The following is a 22,828-nucleotide window of genomic DNA, read 5'->3' as shown; positions in this document are numbered from 1 at the left end:
TCCACATCCCAACTCTCAGCTTCCCATACAATTCAGCTTCCCTTAGCTACCCTGCCTCCTCCATTTTTGGGGTAATGCTGGAATCAATTGGTTGTAATCTTGGATTGAGCAGACCTTCCCATACAATTCTGATAACTCCATGACAGACATAACTCTACCATTCCAATTTACAATATAATTTAAAAACAAAATACCCTTTTTTCCCATAAATACAGGTATTTTATCAACCAGCACATTTAAGTTCAGCCATAATATTTATTGTAATATTTGTTCTATCTTTTCAGGGGGATGAAATTGAAATTGTAGCCAGCTCTGCAATGCTTGTTTGAAAAAGAAATACTTGGAAAAAAGTATCATTTTCAATTAATCGAAAATGAGACATGGCAATCTGCACAAAGGCAAAAGGCCATATTTATACAATGGATGAGCTTTTCTTAGTAATCTACTTGAGAACCATTTAGGGTTCAGGTAAAACTTTTGAATAAGTTGAGCTTTAAGAGAGGTTTAATGCTTTTATATTTAATAATCTCAACCCCCAATTCATATTCATGATACAGATAGGCATGCTTTATCTTGTCTGGTTTAGTGTCCCAGATAAAGCTAAATATTTTTTGCTCATATGATTATAAAAATGAATCATCAGGAGTAGGCAGCGCCATAAGTAAGTGAGTAAATTGAGAAATGACTAAGGAGTTAATTAGGGCAATGTTTCCATAAATAGACAGGTATTTACCTCTCCATGGTGGCAGGATCTCGTCTATTTTTACAAGTTTTCTATTGAAATTCATTGTGGAGAGCTCATTTATATATTTTGTGACATGAATACTAAGTATTTCTACTTCACCGTCAGCCCATTTTATAGGTAAACTGCTGGGTAATGTAGAAGTTGTATTTTTTAAAGATCCCATATATAACATTGTACACTTATCCTAATTAGGTTTTAGTCCAGAGATTTTAGAAAAGTTATCTAGATGAGACGTTGCAGGAATGTAGCTTGCGGACTTAATATAAATCTTGAGTAATTGGCATAAATGGACACCTTTGTTTTTAAGCCTTGGATTTCTAATCCTCTAATGTTGTTATTTGATCTGATTTTAATAGCTAGCATTTTAATGGCCATAACGAATAGATATGGTGACAGCGGACACCCTTGATTTACTCCTTTTGACAATTCAAAACTCTTTCAGAAGTAGCCACCATTTACTATTTTACACCTGGGGGTGCTATACATTACTTTTTCCCATTTTATAAGAGAATCACTGACATTTTTAAAATCCAGGCATTTATAAATAAAATCCAGTCTTACTTTATCAAAAGCCTTTTCAAAATCCTTTATAAATACCAGGCCTGGCTTCTTAGATGTTACATGATGTTCTATTATTCTAGTAGATGTCTTATATTATCTCCAATGTCTCATCCATGTAAAAAACCTGTCTGCTCAGGATGAACAATACCTGGTAAAACATTTTTAATTCTGAGTGCTATGCATTGTGTAAGAGGTCTCCAGTTTTTAAGATAGACTGGGTCTTTATATTTGCCATCTGGGTCTTGTATTAATAATAGTGAAATCAGACCTTCCTGCTGAGTGTCTAACAGACTACCATTTCTATAGGAGTAGGTAAAACAAGCTAACAATGGAGCTTTGAGTATATCAACAAAAATCTTGATATACCTCTACTGGTATGCCATTAAGCCCTGGTGTTTTTCCAGACTGAAAGGATTTAACCTGTCTGGGCTAGGGGGCAGAATTTTCACGGCCGGATGAAAAATGTACCCAATTTAAACAGATTACTACTCTGGCCCAGAAACTAGAATATGCATATTATTAGTAGATTTTGGATAGAAAACACTCTGAAGTTTCTAAAACTGTTTGAATCATATCTGTGACTATAACAGAACTCCTATGGCAGGCAAAAACCTGAGAAAATTCCAAGCAGGAAGTGGAAAGTCTGAGAATTGTAGTTCTTCTTTTGATTCTCTATCGAAGTTACAGTGTCTGTGGGGACGTTGCCCTTCCTAAGGCTTCCATTGGCTGTCTAAAGCCTTCAGAAAGTGGTTTGAGCATTTTCCTGTCACTGGGCAGATAATAGGAGCTCAGTTACTGAGTGGTCTGCCTGGCAACAAAGGGATTGGATATGCGCGGTCACACGAGCACGCCGTTCCTTCTTTTTCTTCTTGAATGAATATGCTATTGTCCGGTTGGAATATTATCGCAATTTTTACGTTAAAAATACCATAAAGATTGATTTTAAACAGCGTTTGACATGCTTCTAAGTACGGTAATGGAACATTTTGACTTTTCGTCTCTCGTTCCACGCTCGCGCGTTATACCTTTGGATAAGTGATCTGTACGCACGAACAAAACGGAGGTATTTGTACATAAATATGGATTCTTTCGAACAAAAACAACATTTCTTGTGGAAGTAGCAGTCCTGGGAGTGCATTCTGACGAAGATCAGCAAAGGTAAGAGAATATTTCTAATACTAATTCTGAGTTTAGGTTGCCCCGAACTTGGCGGGTGTCTGAATAGCTCACCGTGATGGCTGAGCTATGTATTCAGAATATTGAAAAATGTGCTCTCTCCGTAAAGCTTATTTAAAAATCTGACACAGCGGTTGCATCCAGGGGTAGTCTATCTATAATTCTTTAAATAATTGTTACATATTTTGTCAACATTTATGATGAGTATTTTTGTAAATTGATGTGCACATTCACCGGACGTTTTGGTGGGAATACATTTTCTGAACATCACGCGCCAATGTAAAATGCTGTTTTTGGATAGAAATATGAACTTTATCGAACAAAACATACATGTATTGTGTAACATAATGTCCTAGGAGTGTCATCTGATGAAGATCATCAAAGGTTAGTGCTTCATTTAGCTGTGTTTTGGGTTTTATTGACACATGTCCTTGCTTGGAAAATGGCTGTGTGATTATTTTTGTCTATGTACTCTCCTAACATAATCTAATGTTTTGCTTTCGCTGTAAAGCCTTTTTGAAATCGGACAATGTGGTTACATCAAGGAGAAGTGCATATTTAAAATGGTGTAAAATAGTTGTATGTTTGAGAAAGTTGAATTATGACATTTTGTTGTTTTGAATTTGCCACCCTGATATTTCACTGGCTGTGTCCCGCAGGTGGCGCTAGCATCCCACCTAGCCCATAGAAGTTAACAGCCTCAAAAAGAGAGAGGGGAGAGAGGGAGAGAAGAGGAGAGAGAAATATTGAGTGAGATTAGAGTGTGTGTGTGTGTGTGTGTTTGTACAGTGCATTGCAAAAGTATTCATCCCCCTTGGCGTTTTTCCTATTTTGTTGCATTACAACCTGTAATTTAAATGGATTTTTATTTGGATTTCATGTAATGGACATACACAAAATAGTCCAAATTGGTGAAGCGAAATGAAAAAAAATTACTTGTTTCAAAAAATTCTCTAAAATAAAAAATGGAAAAGTGATGCGCGCATATGTATTCACCCCTTTGCTATGAAGCCCGAAATAAAATCTGGTGCAACCAATTACCTTCGGAAGTCACATAATTAGTTAAATAAAGTCCACTTGTGTGCAATCTAAGTGTCACATGATCTATCACATGATCTCAGTATATATATATACACCTGTTCTGAAAGGCCCAAGAGTCTGCAACACCACTAAGCAAAGGGGACCACCAGCAAGCGGCATCATGAAGACCAAGGGGCTCTCCAAACAGGTCAGGGACAAAGTTGTGGAGAAGTGCAGATCAGGGTTGGGTTATAAAAAAATATCCAAATCTTTCAACATCCCACGGAGCACCGTTAAATCCATTATTAGAAAATGGAAAGAATATGGCACCACAACAAACCTGCCAAGAGAGGGCTGCCAACCAAAACTCACAGACCAGGCAAGGAGGGCATTAATCAGAGAGGCAACAAAGAGACCAAAGATAACCCTGAAGGAGCTGCAAAGCTCCACAGAGGAGATTGGAGTATCTGTCGATAGGACCACTTTAAGCCGTACACTTCACAGAGCTGGGCTTTACAGAAGAGTGGCCAGAAGAAAGCCATTGCTTAAAGAACAAAATAAGCAAACATGTTTGCTGTTCGCCAAAAGACATGTGGGAGACTCCCCAAACATATGGAAGAAGGTACTCTGGTCAGATGAGACTAGAATTGAGCTTTTTGGCCATCAAGGAAAACACTATGTCTGGCGCAAACCCAACACCTCTCATCACCCCGAGAACACCACCCCCACAGTAAAGTATGGTGGTGGCAGCATCATGCTGTGGGGATGTTTTTCATCAGCAGGGACTGGGAAACTGGTCAGAATTGAAGGAATGATGGATGGCGCTAAATACAGGGAAATTCTTGAGGGAAACCTGTTTCAGTCTTCAAGAGATTTGAGACTGGGATGGAGGTTCACCTTCCAGCAGGACAATGACCCTAATCATACTGCTAAAGCAACACTTGAGTGGTTTAAGGGGAAACATTTAAATGTCTTGGAATGGCCTAGTCAAAGCCCAGACCTCAATCCAATTGAGAATCTGTGGTATGACTTAAAGATTGCTGAACACCAGCGGAACCCATCCAACTTGAAGGAGCTGGAGCAGTTTTGCCTTGAAGAATGGGCAAAACTGCCAGTGGCTAGATGTGCCAAGCTTATAGAGACATACCCCAAGAGACTTGCAGCTGTAATTGCTGCAAAAGGAGGCTCTAGAAAGTATTGACTTTGGGGAGGAGGGGGGTTAAATAGTTATGCACGCTCAGGTTTTCCGTTTTTTTGTCTTATTTATTGTTTGTTTCACAATAGAAAATATTTGGATCTTCTAAGTGGTAGGCGTGTCGGAAACTTTCTGGTAACTTTCCGGTAAATTTTCCATGGGAAGTTAACCTGTTAGGGCTAGGGGGCAGTATTGACACGGCTGGATAAAAAACATACCCGATTTAATCTGGTTACCACTCCTACCCAGTAACTAGAATATGCATATACTTATTACATATGGATAGAAAACACCCTAAAGTTTCTAAAACTGTTTGAATGGTGTCTGTGAGTATAACAGAACTCAAATGGCAGGTCAAAACCTGAGAGATTCCTTTACAGGAAGTGGCCTGTCTGACCATTTCTTGAACTTCTTTTCCATCTCTATCTTTTACTAAGGATCTCTGCTCTAACGTGACACTTCCCACGTCTTCCATAGGCGCTCAGAGCCCGGGAAAAAACAGAATGTTGTCATTCCAGCCCCAGGCTGAAACACATTATCGCCTTTCTCAAGTGGCCGATCAAGGGACTCTGGGCTTATGCGCGTGACCCGACCGCCCCCGCCTTTGTGATTTTTTCCTCTGTTTGCCGAAAAGGAGATTCCCTGTCGGAATATTATCGCTTTTCTACGAGAAAAAAAGCGTAAAAATTGATTTTAAACAGCGGTTGACATGCTTCGAAGTACGGTAATGGAATATTTAGAATTTTATTGTCACGAATTGCGCCATGCGCGCGACACTTCTTTACAATTTCGGATAGTGTCTGGAACGCACGAACAAAACGCCGCTATTCGGATATAACGATGGATTATTTTGGACCAAACCAACATTTGTTATTGAAGTAGCAGTCCTGGGTGTGCATTCTGACGAAGACAACAAAAGGTAATCAAACTTTTATAATAGTAAATATGATTATGGTGAGTGCTAAACTTGCCGGGTGTCTAAATAGCGAGCCCGTGATGCCTGGGCTATGTACTTAGAATATTGCAAAATGTGCTTTCACCAAAAAGCTATTTTAAAATCGGACATATCGAGTGCATAGAGGAGGTCTGTATCTATAATTCTTAAAATAATTGTTATGTATTTTGTCAATGTTTATCGTGTGTAATTTAGTAAATTTACCGAAAGTTTTCGGTGGGTATGCTAGTTCTGAACATCACATGCTAATGTAAAAAGCTGTTTTTTGATATAAATATGAACTTGATTGAACAAAACATGCATGTATTGTATAACATAATGTCCTAGGAGTGTCATCTGATGAAGATCAAAGGTTAGTGCTGCATTTAGCTGTGGTTTGGGTTTATGTGACATATATGCTTGCTTGGAAAATGGCTGTGTGATTATTTATGTACTCTCCTAACATAATCTAATGTTTTGCTTTCGCTGTAAAGCCTTTTGGAAATCGGACAACGTGGTTCGATTCAGGAGAAGTGTATCTATAAAATGGTGTAAAATAGTCCTATGTTTGAGAACTTTGAATTATGACATTGTGGTTTTAAATTTGGCGCTCTGATTTGTCACTGGCTGTTGAATAGTGTGGGACGATTTCATCCCACCTCCCCTGGAGAGGTTAAATATACAGTGCCTTCGGAAAGTATTCAGACCCCTTGACTTTTTCCACATTTTGTTACATTACAGCCAATTGTTCACCGCCCTGTGGGACTCCCAATCACGGCCGGATGTGATACAGCCTGGATTCGAACCAAGTACTACAGTGACGCCTCTTGCACTGAGATGCAGTGCCTTAGACCGCTGCGCCACTCGGGAGCCCTAAAATGTATTAAATAAATAGAATCTTCAGCATTCTACACACAATACCCCATAATGACAAAGCGAAAACAGGTTTTTAGAAATGTTTGCAAATAAAAAACAGAAATTCCTTATTTACATAAGTATTCAGCCCCTTTGCAATGAGACTCTAAATTGACCTCAGGTGCATCCTGTTTCCACTGATCATCCTTGAGATGTTTCTACAACTTCATTTGAGTCCACCTGTGGTAAATTCAATTGATTGGACATGATTTGGAAATAATTTTCTGACAGTTGACAGTGCATGTCAGAGCAAAAACCAAGCCATGAGGATGAAGGAATTGTCCGTAGAGCTCCGAGACAGGATTGTGTCGAGGCACAGATCTGGGGAAGGGTACAAAAACATTTCTGTAGCATTGAAGGTCCCAAAGAACACAGTGGCCTCCATCATTCTTAAATGGAAGAAGTTTGGAACCACCACGACTCTTCCTAGAGCTAGCCACCCGGTCAAACTGAGCAATTGGGGGAGAAGGGTCTTGCTCAGGGGGGGTGACCAAGAACCCGATGGTCACTCTGACAGATCTCCAGAGTTTCTCTGTGGAGATGGGAGAACCTTCCAGAAGGACAACCATCTCTGCAGCACTCCACCAATCAGGCCTTTATGGTAGAGCGGCCAGACGGAAGCCACTCCTCAGTAAAAGGCACATGACAGCCTGCTTGGAGTTTGCCAAAGGTACCTAACGATTCTGAATGCCAAGCGTCACGTCTGGAGGAAACCTGGCACCATCCCTACAATGAAGCATGGTGGTGGTAGCATCATGCGGTGGGGTTGTTTTTCAGCGGCAGGGACTGGGAGACTAGTCAGGATACAGGCAAAGATGAACGGAGAAAAGTACAGCGAGATCCTTGATGAAAACCTGCTCCAGAGTGCTCAGGACCTCAGATTGGGGCGAAGGTTCACCTTCCAACAGGACAATGACCCTAAGCACACAGCCAAGGCAATGCAGTAGTGGCTTCGGGACAAGTCTCTGAATGTCCTTGAGTAGCCCAGCCAGAGCCCGGACTTGAACCCAATCGAACATCTCTTCCCATCCAACCTGCCAGAGCTTGAGAGGATCTGCAGAGAAGAATGGGAGAAACTCTCCAAATACAGGTGTGCCAAGCTTGTACCCAAGAAGAATCGATGCTGTAAATCGCTGCCAATGGTGCTTCAACAAAGTACTGAGTAAAGGGTCTAAATACTTATGTAAATGTATTATTTCAGTAACTTTTTTATAAATTAGCAAACATTTCTAAAAACCTGTTTTGCTTTGTCATTATAGGGTGTTGTGAGTAGATTTATGAGGGGGAAATACTATTTAATACATTTTAGAATAAGGCTGTAACGTAACAAAATGTGGAAAAAGTCAAGGTGTCTGAATACTTTCCGAAGGCACTGTCATTTCAAAATGGTCTGAGAAGAAAAACATTGGCAGGACAATTCAAGCATAGCCAATATGCAGTGATAACATATTGGGCCTATAGCCTACTGCACAAACCTCATTGCTACATAACTGTTTTTAATTGGTTATTAATGTTGCATAGGCTTACATGTTAAAAAAAATCTGAGCGGTAGATCTCGGCTTGAATTTTGACTCAGAACGTGATCTTGCCTCAGAAAAGGTTGGTTACCACTGCCTTAGAGCAACACTTAATCAATCAATCTCCACAGGCATCTCCATCTCTCTGGATGAATTATTCAGCCCTCTCCCATCCCTCTCACACTACCAAAACACTCACCCTAACAGACAGACACCAGCACTACATTACAACTCCCTTTCTACCCAGCTACAATAGACCCCCCCCCCCCCACACACACACACACACACACCCCCCCCCCCCCTAGCTTCTCACTCATGTCTCTCCTCAGGCAGGATTCCTGTGCAATTAAACCTTTTGTTCCCATCAATTATTAACAGCCTGCGCTGCAGCTAACTGCTAACAACCGCTAACAGCGTCCCTCAGCACTGAGCACGGCTAATTATGCCCCTGCTGGATCCTCCAACTCCCAGCAGGGAAGACAGGCCAACCCTCTGCTCAGCGAAGCCCAGCAGGGAGCACCGAAGCTGTGTATGGAGGTTGGTAGTCGGCTTCCGTGGAGCTCTGTGGTGGTGGAAAGAAGCCAACATGGGGGTTATTTTCAGGGGGTTGGAGATGGTGTGGGGTACAAAATCGAGGTTGTCCTTAGCCACAGATCTAGGATCAGATAACCTTATCCCCTTATATAAACCATTTATCATGTTTTAAGGTATGACCCAGGTGCAGACGCTGGTAGGTTTGAATGAACAAAATGAACTGGCACAGACAGAAAACACAGGTATAAGTACCCCGGGGATAATGGGGAAGATGGGCAACACCTGGAGGGGGGTGGAGACAAGTACAAGTGAAACAGATCAGGGCGTGACAGTACCCCCCCCCCCCCCCCTCAAGGGACACCACCTGGCATCCTACCTGGGCGCATACCTGGTTGAGCAGGGTGCCACCGTTGGATCTCAGATGAGGCCTGGGTCCAGGATGTCCCTAGTGGAGACCCAGCACCTCTCCGCCTGGAAACAGGAGACAAAGGGCTTTGAGGCATGGTTTTAGTACTAGACACAGGAAAGGTAGGAATTATACGGCGGGTACGGGGCTACAGAGGACGAACAGCAGAGGGGCTAATGATCTTGGAGCGGGGGTGAAAGGTCTCGGCTTCAGGGGATGTAGCCGCGGGGCTATAGTGGCATGCCAGCGCATTTGGCTTGACCTTCTTGGATAGCGGTCGGTGCTGCGGAAGCGAAGTGGCCCGGGCCTGGTACTCCGCGGGGCTGAGGAAGAGGTCCGGGGCAATTTCCAAGGCCCCAGGAAGACGTCCCGGGGCAGGCATCAGCGTGATGCGTGATGAGGTATGCAGTGTGATGAGGTACGCTATCTTAGAGCGGTCCGAGGGGAAGGAGGAAGGCTGCAGCTCCATGATGAGGGAACACTGAGCTAGAAATGCCCGACAGGTGCCCGACTCTCCATCAAAGTGCTCTGGGGGAGGTAAGCGGGGTTCCCAGGAAACCGGGGTGACAGCACTGCTACCAGCCGGATTACTGAGGGGCTGGGAGGGTACCGTCGTGGTAGGCTGCTTAGTAGACAGCCCACGGAATTGCTCCCACAATGTGTCCAATGCTAGGCCGTGACTTTCGGCCACGTCCTGGAACCCTTCCATCAGACTGCAAAGCAACTCCTTGTGCCTACCAATGGTGGCTTCTTGGGAGGAGATGGCGTTGTGGAGCTGGTCCAAGTCTGCTGGGTCAGTCATGGCCAGTTCGTACTATCATGTTTTAAGGTATGACCCAGGTGCAGACAGTGTTGAAGAAACTAACGTTTATTCTTTAAACAGGGGTGGGAAAACTATAGGTCAAGCAGGCAGGGGTCAATGATCCAGAGAGGGTGTAAGGCACTGGAACAGCAGGGGGGCTCAGGGTCAGGTCAGGCAGAGGTCGGTAATCCAGAGTAGAGGGAAAGGTACAGGATGGCAGGCAGGCTCAAGGTCAGGGCAGGCAGAGGTCGGTAATCCAGAGTAGAGGGAAAGGTACAGGATGGCAGGCAGGCTCAAGGTCAGGGCAGGCAGGCAGGAAAGGTCAAAACCAGGAAACTAGAAAACAGGGACTATAGCAAAGACAGGAGAAAGGGAAACCGCTGGTAGGTTTGAACGAACAAAAGGAACTGGCACAGACAGACAGAAAACATAGGTATAAGTACCCAGGGTATAATGGGGAAGATGGGCAACACCTGGAGTGGGGTGGAGACAAGCACAAGGACAGGTGAAACAGATCAGGGCGTGACACCATTAGTGGGAAGGAAAAATATCTGACCCTACATCAGTGGTTAGGGGCTTCTATCCACTTCTACCCTCTCCTCATCCCAGGGACTGTGTGTAGAGGGACTAGGGTGAAGTTACCCCAAGAGGCATATGTTGGGTGAGTTTAGCATTTTCCCCACTAATGGTTAAGTTTGGGTATGGTGGATGGGAATTCATACACATGGATTTAGTACTGTAGATATGTGGTTGTGGTGGAGTAGGGGCCTGAGGGCACACAGTGTGTTGTGAAATCTGTGAATGTATTGTAATGTTTTAAAATTGTATAAACTGCCTTAATTTTGCACGACCCCAGGAAGAGTAGCTGCTGCCAAAGCAGCAGCTAATGGGGATCCATAATAAATACAAATCTGATCCTAGATCTGTACCTAAGTAAAATGTCACCCCAGAGCTTGTCTAGAAACCCCACAAGAGAGACGTGACAACAACCTACATTCTGTCTCTCACTTACCCCCCACTTTGACTCTGTGCCCACATTCGCCTGACACTCCATAATGTTTACCCAACACAGCTAGGCGTGAAAACACACACGCACACACTGTAGGCTACACACACACACACACACACACACACACACTACAAACCAACCCCTTATACCTGGCCCTGAACTTATCTTTACACCTGGCCTTATCTTTATCCCACTACAGAGGGAGAATCAAGCACTGTTTAGTTAACAATCAGGCAGATGTGAGGTCTGGTCTTAGAGCAGGCTATCGGCAAAGGGTCAGCTTTGTACGTCCCAAATAGCACCCTTTGCCCTATATAGTGCACTAATTTTGACCAGAGCCCAATAAGTTCTGGTCATAAGTAGTGCACTATATAGGGAATAGGGTATCATTTAGGAGGCACGCTTAGTGTGAGGAGGAGATCAAATGACAAAATCATTATTTCCTATGGATTGGCCTATACTTTGCTTAATGAATCCCTCTTTCATTGGAAAACTGCTCCCAATGATGAATTCGTAACATATCTAGGTAGGAAAGCATTTGAAGACAGAATGATAGTCAATCTTTTGCTTGGTGCATATATTGTGCTCCAGAAATTACCTGTCAGTCAGTGGCAGCCGCTGATTGGCTGAATACCTGGGGCGCAAGGTGGTTGGAGTTGTAAACAAAGCAGCATGACAGAAATATGACGCCATTTTTCCGAACTACTGGTAGTTTCTTTGAGAATATATATAATCGATCTCTGCATTGGAACAACAGCATAGACACACCTATTTAACTTTTGCATGTCAAAAAACGAATGCACATGCAACCAGCCAGCTCACGTCATGAACAAATGAGTGCACCAGGGAGAACACAATAAGTGAAAACAGGTTATCTAACTGGGGATAGCTAGCTAACATGTCACAAAGCATGATGGGCTAGCCAATTCACTTTTATTCTCAAATAACTTCATATTTCCGAGTTAGTCATATTAGTTTAGAAAGCCATGAAATTGGCATTGGAGCTAATTAGCTAGCAAGCTACCAGCTAGCTATTGCTAGCTAGCTGCTTATCAAAGGTATATAACTGGCTAATTAACCATACCAAAAATCGACCAAACAATTTCTCAATGATTTTCAAAATGACTTTAGCTGGCTAATTAATTGCATCATGCTTTGTAATACACCCGGTTTTATGCTGTTTTAGTCCACACAACGTGTCGCCCTCTCACCAACAGTAGAACATGATGAACAACATGGGGTGGGGACAAAATCAAATTGGCCATGCTTTTTTGTCCTACCAGATCTACGATGGGAAGGTTCTAGCTAGTGTATCCCTCTTTCCCTTGACTCTTGTTGGAAGTAGTTGTCTGGTTTCTCATGTCCCATGACTGTTCTGATTATTTATTTACAAGTTAATTACAATTAGCTTTTTGCTTTAGCGCCATCTGTACCTGATAGAGCAGATCTAATCTCGCGTAAGGAAGTAAGCCATCTGACAATGAGAGACTCACTGGGATGGAGACTAGAGCAGACCCAGAATTTCTGACTGAATGGACACACATTTGAGCAGCCCAGGACGGTCCTTTTAACTTGTGCTGTTATAATTTATGCTATGAAATCCTGCTATTTCATTGGGGCAAATAGCAGGCAAAAGGACCCAAGCAATGTTCGAAAGGCCTATGTGCCCACGGAGGGGGAGCTGCTGCTTCTGCTGGCAGTCACTGAGGGGCAGAGTAGGAAGTAGCTGAACAGTTTGTATTGAACAATATCTTTTTGAAACAGGAAAATGTATAAATTCAATGCACTTTTAGGAGCATTTAAAAACATAATCCATGAATTGTGTATACATATATATATAATGCTCAAAAAAATAAAGGGAACACTTAAACAACACATCCTAGATCTGAATGAAAGAAATAATCTTAAATACTTTTCTCTTTACATAGTTGAATGTGCTGACAACAAAATCACACAAAAATAATCAATGGAAATCCAATTTATCAACCCATGGAGGTCTGGATTTGGAGTCACACTCAAAATTAAAAAAGGAAAACCACACTACAGGCTGATCCAACTTTGATGTAATGTCCTTAAAACAAGTCAAAATGAGGCTCAGTAGTGTGTGTGGCCTCCACGTGCCTGTATGACCTCCCTACAACGCCTGGGCATGCTCCTGATGAGGAGGCGGATGGTCTCCTGAGGGATCTCCTCCCAGGCCTGGACTAAAGCATCCGCCAACTCCTGGACAGTCTGTGGTGCAACGTGGCGTTGGTGGATGGAGCGAGACATGATGTCCCAGATGTGCTCAATTGGATTCAGGTCTGGGGAACGGGCGGGCCAGTCCATAGCATCAATGCCTTTCTCTTGCAGGAACTGCTGACACACTCTAGCCACATGAGGTCTAGCATTGTCTTGCATTAGGAGGAACCCAGGACCAACCGCACCAGCATATGGTCTCACAAGGGGTCTGAGGATCTCATCTCGGTACCTAATGGCAGTCAGGCTACCTCTGGCGAGCACATGGAGGGCTGTGCGGCCCCCCAAAGAAATGCCACCCCACACCATGACTGACCCACCGCCAAACCGGTCATGCTGGAGGATGTTGCAGGCAGCAGAACGTTCTCCACGGCGTCTCCAGACTCTGTCACGTCTGTCACGTGCTCAGTGTGAACCTGCTTTCATCTGTGAAGAGCACAGGGCGCCAGTGGCGAATTTGCCAATCTTGGTGTTCTCTGGCAAATGCCAAATGTCCTGCACGGTGTTGGGCTGTAAGCACAACCCCTACCTGTGGACGTCGGGCCCTCATACCACCCTCATGGAGTCTGTTTCTGACCGTTTGAGCAGACACATGCACATTTGTGGCCTGCTGGAGGTCATTTTGCAGGGCTCTGGCAGTGCTCCTCCTGCTCCTCCTTACACAAAGGCGGAGGTAGCGGTCCTGCTGCTGGGTTGTTGCCCTCCTACGGCCTCCTCCACGTCTCCTGATGTACTGGCCTGTCTCCTGGTAGCACCTCCATGCTCTGGACACTACGCTGACAGACACAGCAAACCTTCTTGCCACAGCTCGCATTGATGTGCCATCCTGGATGAGCTGCACTACCTGAGCCACTTGTGTGGGTTGTAACCTCCGTCTCATGCTACCACTAGAGTGAAAGCACCGCCAGCATTCAAAAGTGACCAAAACATCAGCCAGGAAGCATAGGAACTGAGAAGTGGTCTGTGGTCTCCACCTGCAGAACCACTCCTTTATTGGGGATGTCTTGCTTATTGCCTATAATTTCCACCTGTTGTCTATTCCATTTGCACAACAGCATGTGAAATGTATTGTCAATCAGTGTTGCTTCCTAAGTGGACAGTTTGATTTCACAGAAGTGTGATTGACTTGGAGTTACATTGTGTTGTTTAAGTGTTCCCTTTATTTTTTTGAGCAGTATATATATATATATATATATATATATATATATATATATATATATATATATATATATATATATATATATACACACACACTACCATTCAAAAGTTTGGGGTCACTCAGAAATGTCCTTGTTTTTGAAAGAAAATCACATTTTTTGCCCATTAAAATAACATAAAATTGCTCAGAAATACAGTGTAGACATTGTTAATGTTGTAAATGACTATTGTAGCTGGAAACGGATGATTTTTAATGGAATATCTACATAGGCGTACAGAGGCCCATTATCAGCAACCATCACTCCTGTGTTCCAATGGCACGTTGTGTTAGCTAATCCAAGTTTATCATTTTAAAAGGCTAATTGATCATTAGAAAACCCTTTTGCAATTATGTTAGCACAGCTGAAAACTTGTGCTGATTAAAGAAGCAATAAAACTGGCCTTCTTTAGACTAGTTGAGTATCAGCATTTGTGGGTTCGATTACAGGCTCAAAATGGCCAGAAACAAAGAACTTTCTTCTGAAACTAGTCAGTCTATTCTTGTTCTTAGAAATGAAGGCTATTCCAACCGAGAAATTGCCAAGAAACTGAAGATCTCGTACAACGCTGTGTACTACTCCCTTCACAGAACAGCGCAAACTGGCTCTAACCAGAATAGAAAGAGGAGTGGGAGGCCCTGGTGCAGAGCGAGAGGACAAGTACATTAGAGTGTCTAGTTTAAGAAACAGACGCCTCACAAGTCCTCAACAGGCAACTTCATTAAATAGTACCTGCAAATCACCAGTCTCAACGTCATCAGTGAAGAGGCGACTTCAGGATGCTGGCCTTCTAGGCACAACCCGTGACTGTGTCAACGTGCATGTGCCCGGCCTGCCATAGGAGTTGCTAGACTGGAGTCGCTAGAGCATGATGGGACAAGGACCAACAATTACCTTGAATTGAGAATCAATCAGGAAACTGCATGGCCCTATCTTTATTTTATGTAAAAATAGTCGTATAAAATCATTAGATAGTCATATTGGCTAGTCCACATAATTAACATTTTGAAGGTATTGAAACATAATGTTCAAAACCCACGAAGACAATCCAAAACAATATTTCAACCATTAACGCCTAACCAAATGGTCCACAAGGTTATCAATGTGTCACAACACAAGAGCAATGGCCCAACTGTAGGCCTATCAATATTCCATTTAACCCGAGGCCATTGTTCACACAGTGGCCTGAAGCGAGAGAGAGAAAGGCCATCCATTTATATCTATCACCGATTTAAAGTGACCTCTTTATAGGGGTCGTGTGCAAGTCATGCGCATCGTTTTTCAGTCTAGATAGCCTAATAAATGGAGAGCAGCCAGGCTAGGCTACCGTTTAGTTTAGGATGCATTTACATACACTTTCTCGCTTGATGCTGGAGGCAAAGATGTAGCAGGATTAATTTTTAAACTAGATAGTTCATTGCCGGCGGAAGTAAATGTATTTACCATAAAATATATGGATCAACATTTTCGTAGCAAATGTGCAAGGCCATGCATGTCCAGGTTATCCCCACATCACCAATTTTATCCATAGAGAAAATAATACTTGATGCAAAATTGCAAAAAATGTTCCTTACCTGTTAGGTTACGCACGGTCCGACCTTTTCAGAACAACGGATCATTTATCACTAACTCGATATAGACAATATAGCCGGCTGATATACTTTTATTTTTTCGAAACACCGTCAAGGGACAATGGAATGAAAAACTCAAGCACCGAAGTTTGCCTTAAATGGTCACGCGCGCTCCGGTCACACAGTATGGGGCAGTCTGGTCCACATTTCGGATGGTACCGTTATTCGGCACAGATCCACTCTATATAGGTTAGCTATATAGGATAGATTTAGAATTTCACGGCCGTCATTCCAAGAGCATTAAAAGCGTAACAAATCCCCTTCTACAGCTTTCCATGAACGCGCAGTAATACAAAATTATAGAAATGTACAACTATAGACTACATGACCGTTACTTGCGATCAATTATGCAACTTATGCATTTTAAGTACAATAATACGAAAGTCGTCTTACCGTATGGCGCCTATAACTAAAGTCTGACGCACAGTTGGTTGTCTCCGGAGCGGGCCGGACATCGCCCCATGCCGGGCGTCCTGGGACAGAGTCCCCGAGGGAGAGGGCACTGAGCACCAGACATTCCTGCCTCTGTTTCAGCAGCTCCAACTCACACAGACCGGCCAAACTCGCCTCAAGGCGCTCCTTATTCCGACTGCGCTCAGCTGTCATTGGGAAAGAAAACGCTCGGTACATCGTTCTCCCTTGCTCTGAGAGTGGCTTACTCTTTGGCTCTTCTTTGATAGTTTCTCAGCCGTTGGCCGTTCCTTCCCACTAGTATCCAAGTGAGGCTAAATTGACTGCATATTTAATTTCAAAGTGACTTTACTCTTTGGTTTTGATATACATGTTTTAAAGCGAAGTAGCGACAGTAAACTATACATACAGCTGCGAATCATTGTATGCAGAACCGAACCCATACCTAGTGCTCGCTCAATGATGTTCTGGATTCCAATTCCGTAGCTGTCAATTGTACATTAGCATGCCCGGTTTTTTCAGAGGGACCATTGGTTACCCAGAACCCACAATAGTTAATATTCATAAGGTATTCTGCTCGTCAAGATGTGATTGGACAACAAGCTCTCCTTTGTATTCCTAAACGCGCAAGGTCACATTCACCCAGCCAGTTCAGTGAATTAATCTTTCATTAATGCCTAAAAGTTGACACCAAGGGATCGTGACGCGTTGATCAAGTTGTACCAGCCTTTCATGAAAATCCAAGCACCTCTGGCTGCCTCGCCTATAAACCCATTGTTGTCAGTGATATCGTATGACTAGTAGCAAGGGAGACCGACGGTTCTATACGCTATTTATACTTGAAACAAATAACAAAGGTTGGTTGCAAAGTTCACTGATAAGTAGGCTACTGGAGACATACTGCCTGCCTGCCTGCCTGTAGATTGTGTACATTACAGCCTAACAAGGGGAAGGCGCCATCTGGTGGCCACATGCATCTCCTTTTTTTTATTTCTCCCTCACACACGCATGGCCACCCTCTTTTGGTATGAACTATAGGTCTATGCAAGACCCAGTCTAGAGTACAGCGTAGCATCTCAATAGTCCTATATAGTCTTCCTTTTCCTTTGGACCTGTGGACAGTTGAAACGTGGGATCTGCTCATCTACAGTGATAGAATCGGTTTTCAGATCATAGCAGATTGATGATGAAATGAGACTTAAATCACATTAGTGCTCCATAACAGCTTGGGTGTACATATCAACTGTTTTCCTCATCCCACCTTTAGGTGTCTGGAACATTTGCCTATATGGAGCATGCAGCCTGAAGAGTCCACACCTCTCACCTAAACATTGCTGGGTTATAGCTAGTTGCTTCACAAATGGCACCCTGTTTCCTGTGTAGGGAATGTACAGTATGTCTCAGAGTGTATGTCTATGTAGGGCTCTGGACAAAAGTAGTGTACTGAATAGGGTGCCATTTGCTACGCATCCTCAGATAACCTTAAACAACCTCAGATATAACGAGCAAGGACACAAAGGAACAATGATTAACAGCTGATATTCAAAATGCCTCCTCTCACTTATTTAATAGGGCTATAAAATACATGTCTCATTTACAAATGACTTAGTAACATGGCAGCATCATTATTAGATTAAATGACATGAATGAAAATAGTGACTATAAATGAATTTAATTGGATGAACGACCAAATGTAGCACTGACAAAATTGGAAGCAATGTGAACATTGCTCATGGGGGTACTGAAGAATCCCCCATTGAAAAAATATCACAGTTCATTGGTATGGACAGAAACAGACAGCGGCAGGGATGAGTCAGACAGAAAATACATCTTTTTTAATTACTTTATTTCATTCCCTCCAGCTCTCCTCCACAAACCGATAAAGCCTTCAGAATCTTTTTTTCTTTCAAAGTTTTTCCCAAAACCACGGCCAGCGCAGAAGGGTTTCACTAGTCTGTGTACACTGAAACTATACACAACATAGAAATACAATATATTATCTGTATAACACAGGAGGTTGGTGGCACCTTAGAGGACAGGCTCACGGTAATGGCTGGAGCGGAATCAATGGAATGGTATCATACATGGTTTCCAGGTGTTTGATGCCATTCCATTTGCTCCGTTCCAGACATTATGAGCCGTCCTCCTCTCAGCAGAATATTTCAGTCATATATCGGAGATCAGAAGGCTTTAAAAAAAACATCTGGTATTGATACAGACGATATAATACCACAGTGTTTGAGATGGAAAAAGTTCTGAAGAAATTGCACCTGTCTCTGTGTGTGTAATGAAGTGAAGGGTTTGAAAGAATTGGAGGTCAGGCTTCTTTGCCTGGCTACCCAAACACCTTGCTCCGGCCAACCGTTACGCCACGCCCACGGACGATAGCTTCTTCCCCGCAATGAGTCTGGATCTGAGTATCTCCCCGACGATTTCTAGAATGCAAACACATTCTAACTGTTCTGATTGGTCCCAGAAACAGACAGGTTGGGCCAGAGCCAGAACACACGGGTAAAGCAGCGTTTTGAAAATAATCTGATTGGTTAGACATGATCCGATCGCTGATGACTGTTTGGTACAACACCCCTCATTTTGACGTAACCACGAACGACTTCAACGATGGAAGTCTCAGACTGAAGTATGTAGCGAACACAGAGCAGTGGAAGAATTCAGTTTGAGTCGTCAGGAAACAACCACAAACACAAGCTCTAAAATACATCCTTTCAATTAGCTATTTATGTCTCATACTCAGTATAACACATTCTCTATATTCTGCAAATTGTTAAGAATTGATTTAGAATGTTCTACAATTAGGCAAACATGAACAGGTCTGCGGCTTTGTGAGCATTCAAATGAGTAAAGCTCTTTCAGTTTCAGGTTTTTGAAGAACACTACTCTTTGGGTGCAATACATTTTGTTTGTTTTCTCAGACACTCAAACATGCTTACTGACCAGAGTACATTTCTTTCTGTGTCATTTGAGGCATTCCTGCAATATAAAGCACCCATGCATAGAACACATCAGATTGTGAATGAAATCAAATGGGACAGGAAGCTGGCATGCATTCACTATAGAAGGGTCCAAGAAGGGTCTCTTAAGTTTTTCAGAAACCCTAACATAGGCAGCTTGCTGTCAAAATGTTAGTGAATTCATTAAATACATGTATTGCATAAGATTAATAGTGTTTTCTTTAAGGGTCACCAAGTCATTATTACCTCAGAATACCTTGCTATTCCTCCCAAATACTCTTTTAGTTGCACATCGTCTCACATTGGTTGACCGCTTTCTACTCCTCTTCTAAGGGCCACAATGTCAACAGAAATGATTGCCATGGTGAGATACAGGCAAAAAATGTAAAGTACAGTACAGGTCATTGTAATCTCATCATGGGCTCTTTCTCTCAAGAATAAATCTGCCCTGAATTGTCACGTTGTCATTGTTAAAATTGGGCAATTTGACATGAACTAGGTCAAATGGCCATTTTAGTAACATTAACCCATGTCATAGCGCATGGGAGTCGGGGAAAATCATTCTGCAATAACGTAAATGACTTGCAATCAAAAGTTTGTATGAAATGCTACCGACTGTATCAATCCATATTGTTTTTTTTCTTCTTTCAGATGAAACCCTCCTCTTTTTGGAATGTACGTGAGTTGTACCCATCCCCTGTCTGTGCAATGCTAATGAGTCCAGGGTCGTATTCATTAGTGCACACCACAGCAAAATGTTTTGCAACTGAAAACAAAAATGAGTTTCTTATTTGACAAATTCAGGTAGGTCCCTCCCTGTTTTGGCTCGTTTGCTTCCTACTGAATACAACCCATGTCTAAAGCATTGTATCCCAATGTATAACATTGTTCAATTCTGACATTCTTTTGGCTCAAATGTTATTTCTGCACACCGTGAACTGTATGCCTGCATCCAAATCCCTCAAACACACCAGTTAGTGGCTGAATCAACTGTTGAACATGGCTTTGTTTGTTTCCAAAGTCATCACAAGAATCCTAGAGAGTCAATGATAAATACATGGGTGGCAGGCAAATACGGACGTGTATAGCTGTCAAAATTCAATTTGAAAATAAAATATATTTGGTAGCTATATGCTTCCATAGAAAGATGGGGGAGATACTAAACAGATTCGGCCACAGTAGAAATCATTAGACAAAATCGACAGACACAAACAAAGTGGGATGGTTGATAGCGTCAACTTGACACATCCAATATGCCAGAATATAGCCCACGGCAGACATTTTTGGGACGACACAAAGGACTACAGAAGGTCAGACCCGAGTTCAAATACATTTAGACATTTTTTCAAATACTTTGAGTGTTTGCATTAGCCTGCCTAGAACACCAAATGGTTGGGGTTTGCAGTTTTAGGACTTTTCAATTGGTCCATAAAGCTAGGCAAGCTCAATCAAGCAAAGCTGAAATATTTGAAATGATTTGAAATGGTATTTGAATACAGGTCTGCAGAGGGTGAATACTGATCATTTCCCCAAACCTTTCTTTTACATTTTTCGTATACAGTGTACATAAATAAATCAATAAATATCTGAACTGTACAATATACATTATTCTTTTTTTCCAGCTTCAAGCGTATTTTTCAATGAGGAATTTCACAGTTTTAATCATCAAATACATCGTAGTAGTCGCCGTACTTCAGTTCGGCTGCAGTATCCCTTTGTAAACGTCTCTACGAAAAAATACCCTCCCTAAAATACTGTCTACTCCCTCTCTGGTTAAAAGCTGAACACTTTAAAGTTCATATAGTGACAGAGTATAACATCTACATTATCATAACACTGATCATTATGCTCTCTGTCTGACAGTATTTAGGCTGGTAACAAATACTGGGGGAAAAACATGAATGATCTATGTAGTGCAGGTAGGGACACATTCAAGCTCCATTGCATGTGTAAAATCACTTAGGGAACAGACCAAGGCCTATACAGTACACTCTGAGTACATTCTATTCAAGCCAAGGACAGGACAGCCACAGATGAATTGATACAACACAAAGTGGCCAAATAAAAGATGACAAGAATACTGCCCAAATTGAAAAAACAGACGTTAGCATAAAAGTTGACACATAAATCTTGGCAACAATGAATAGGTGTATCCATAACCTAAAACAAATCATCCTGAAGGATAAGGTTGGAGACATGTTTGGATAAAACCTAAGCACAACGTTGAGATAACGTTTAGGTTGGGCTAGAGCAAAGAATGCCCTGTTTATGGAAGAGGGTACTGTGTACCTCATCCATATATGGTAACAACCAGTTAACCAATACATTCTCACTGCTGCTAACAGCTATAGCTAGCTCCCCTGTCCACAAATCAAAAGGGGTAGGGCTACTCTACACACAGTAGAGAACATGCCTTAGAAAACGACAAGCACATAAACATAGAAACACAAAGCCATGGCACAAGCTCTCAGGGAAACCTGCCCTGATACACCATGGAAGCCTGGTAAAAGTGGGCCCTGACTGCAATTGACTTCTACAAAAAAATAAATATGTAATTATATTTTAATTTATAATATACTTTGATTCTTTGTGGTTCTATCCTAGAAATGATGGATTGTGTTGAAACACTGCATGCTGATTATGTTTCCGGTACGGTCGTAACCTGTTCCCAGAGTCCAAAGGTCTGTTAAAAAAAAGGATACTGCAGCTCCACAACTTTGTCCAAGAGTTCCTAAAAAGGCAATGGACGAACCCCTTACCCAGTCTGAGACCGAGTACACAGAGGGTTCAATACACATCTCCACCAGGAAAGCATTTTTTTCTTCAGACGGAGACAAGAAACTGCATGCTTTCACCGGCCCCCCCACGCCATCCCTTCTATGTCCGTACGTGGCCCCCAAAAACAAAAACTAAACACTTTACAGTACGACATTCTCGGAAAACAAGGTGATAAAAAGTTCAGAGTTCAGGCCAAGGTGGGTCATGGCACAGTTAGTGCTATCCGGAATCCTTGGGATGTTCCTAGCCTAATCCCTAACATTAACCCCTAACGCTAACCTTCGCAATAACCTTTACCTAACCTTAACCATTACCTTAAACAATTTCAAATTTAAACTTCAATGTGGTAGGGGCGTTCCCAAGGATCCCGGATAACAAGGACCATCACTGCTGTCTTTTCACATGATGCAACGATGGCTGCCATCCCACTCCGGCCCTGATGGTGACGAGGTCACTTCATGCCAGAAATTAGGCAGTGGGAGAGTGGCCCTGTCCACCTTGCAATAGAACATCCTTCTGTTCTTTGCCCAAGAGTTCCCATGAATGGTTGGTTAGATATTGCACATAATGTCCCGGCTGGTGGCTTTGGGATTGTTTCTCAGTGATATCGACTCCCTTTCTCCTCCGATTCAGAGTTATAGTCCTTTAAACCCATGCCCTTCTGCAGGTTTAGTAACGAGTCCTTCATCTGTAGAGGGACAAAGGAAACATTTCACAAGCTCGACTTCACAAACCTTTTTGCAAAAATCATGCATTTTTTATAATATTTTATCTTTTTTTTGAAAATCATG

At 42.6% G+C, this 22,828-nt stretch overlaps 2 protein-coding genes across 5 annotated transcripts in view; both read right to left on the bottom strand.

The window, feature by feature from the left end:
* Positions 1–17,082, bottom strand: part of LOC106603793 (dapper homolog 3) — a 46,151-nt gene extending 29,069 nt beyond the window's left edge. The window contains exon 1 of the mRNA XM_014197901.3: positions 16,273–17,082. Within this exon, the coding sequence (XP_014053376.3) occupies positions 16,273–16,509 (237 nt within the window). The 5' untranslated portion in view covers positions 16,510–17,082. The remainder of the gene's footprint in view (positions 1–16,272) is intronic.
* Positions 17,083–18,115: 1,033 nt separating this feature from the next.
* Positions 18,116–22,828, bottom strand: part of gramd1ba (GRAM domain containing 1Ba) — an 80,723-nt gene continuing 76,010 nt past the window's right edge. For all 4 annotated transcript variants that reach the window (XM_082974726.1, XM_082974724.1, XM_082974725.1 and 1 more), the window contains one exon: positions 18,116–22,725. In XM_082974726.1, coding sequence (XP_082830852.1) covers positions 22,636–22,725 — 90 coding nt within the window. In that variant the 3' untranslated portion in view covers positions 18,116–22,635. The remainder of the gene's footprint in view (positions 22,726–22,828) is intronic.

The sequence above is a fragment of the Salmo salar genome, chromosome 04 (assembly GCF_965601325.2).
Source record: "Salmo salar chromosome 04, fSalSal1, whole genome shotgun sequence".
Classification (NCBI taxonomy): Eukaryota; Metazoa; Chordata; class Actinopteri; order Salmoniformes; family Salmonidae; genus Salmo; species Salmo salar.
Note: the sequence above shows the minus strand (reverse complement) of the source record. Positions and strands in the feature narration are given on the sequence as shown.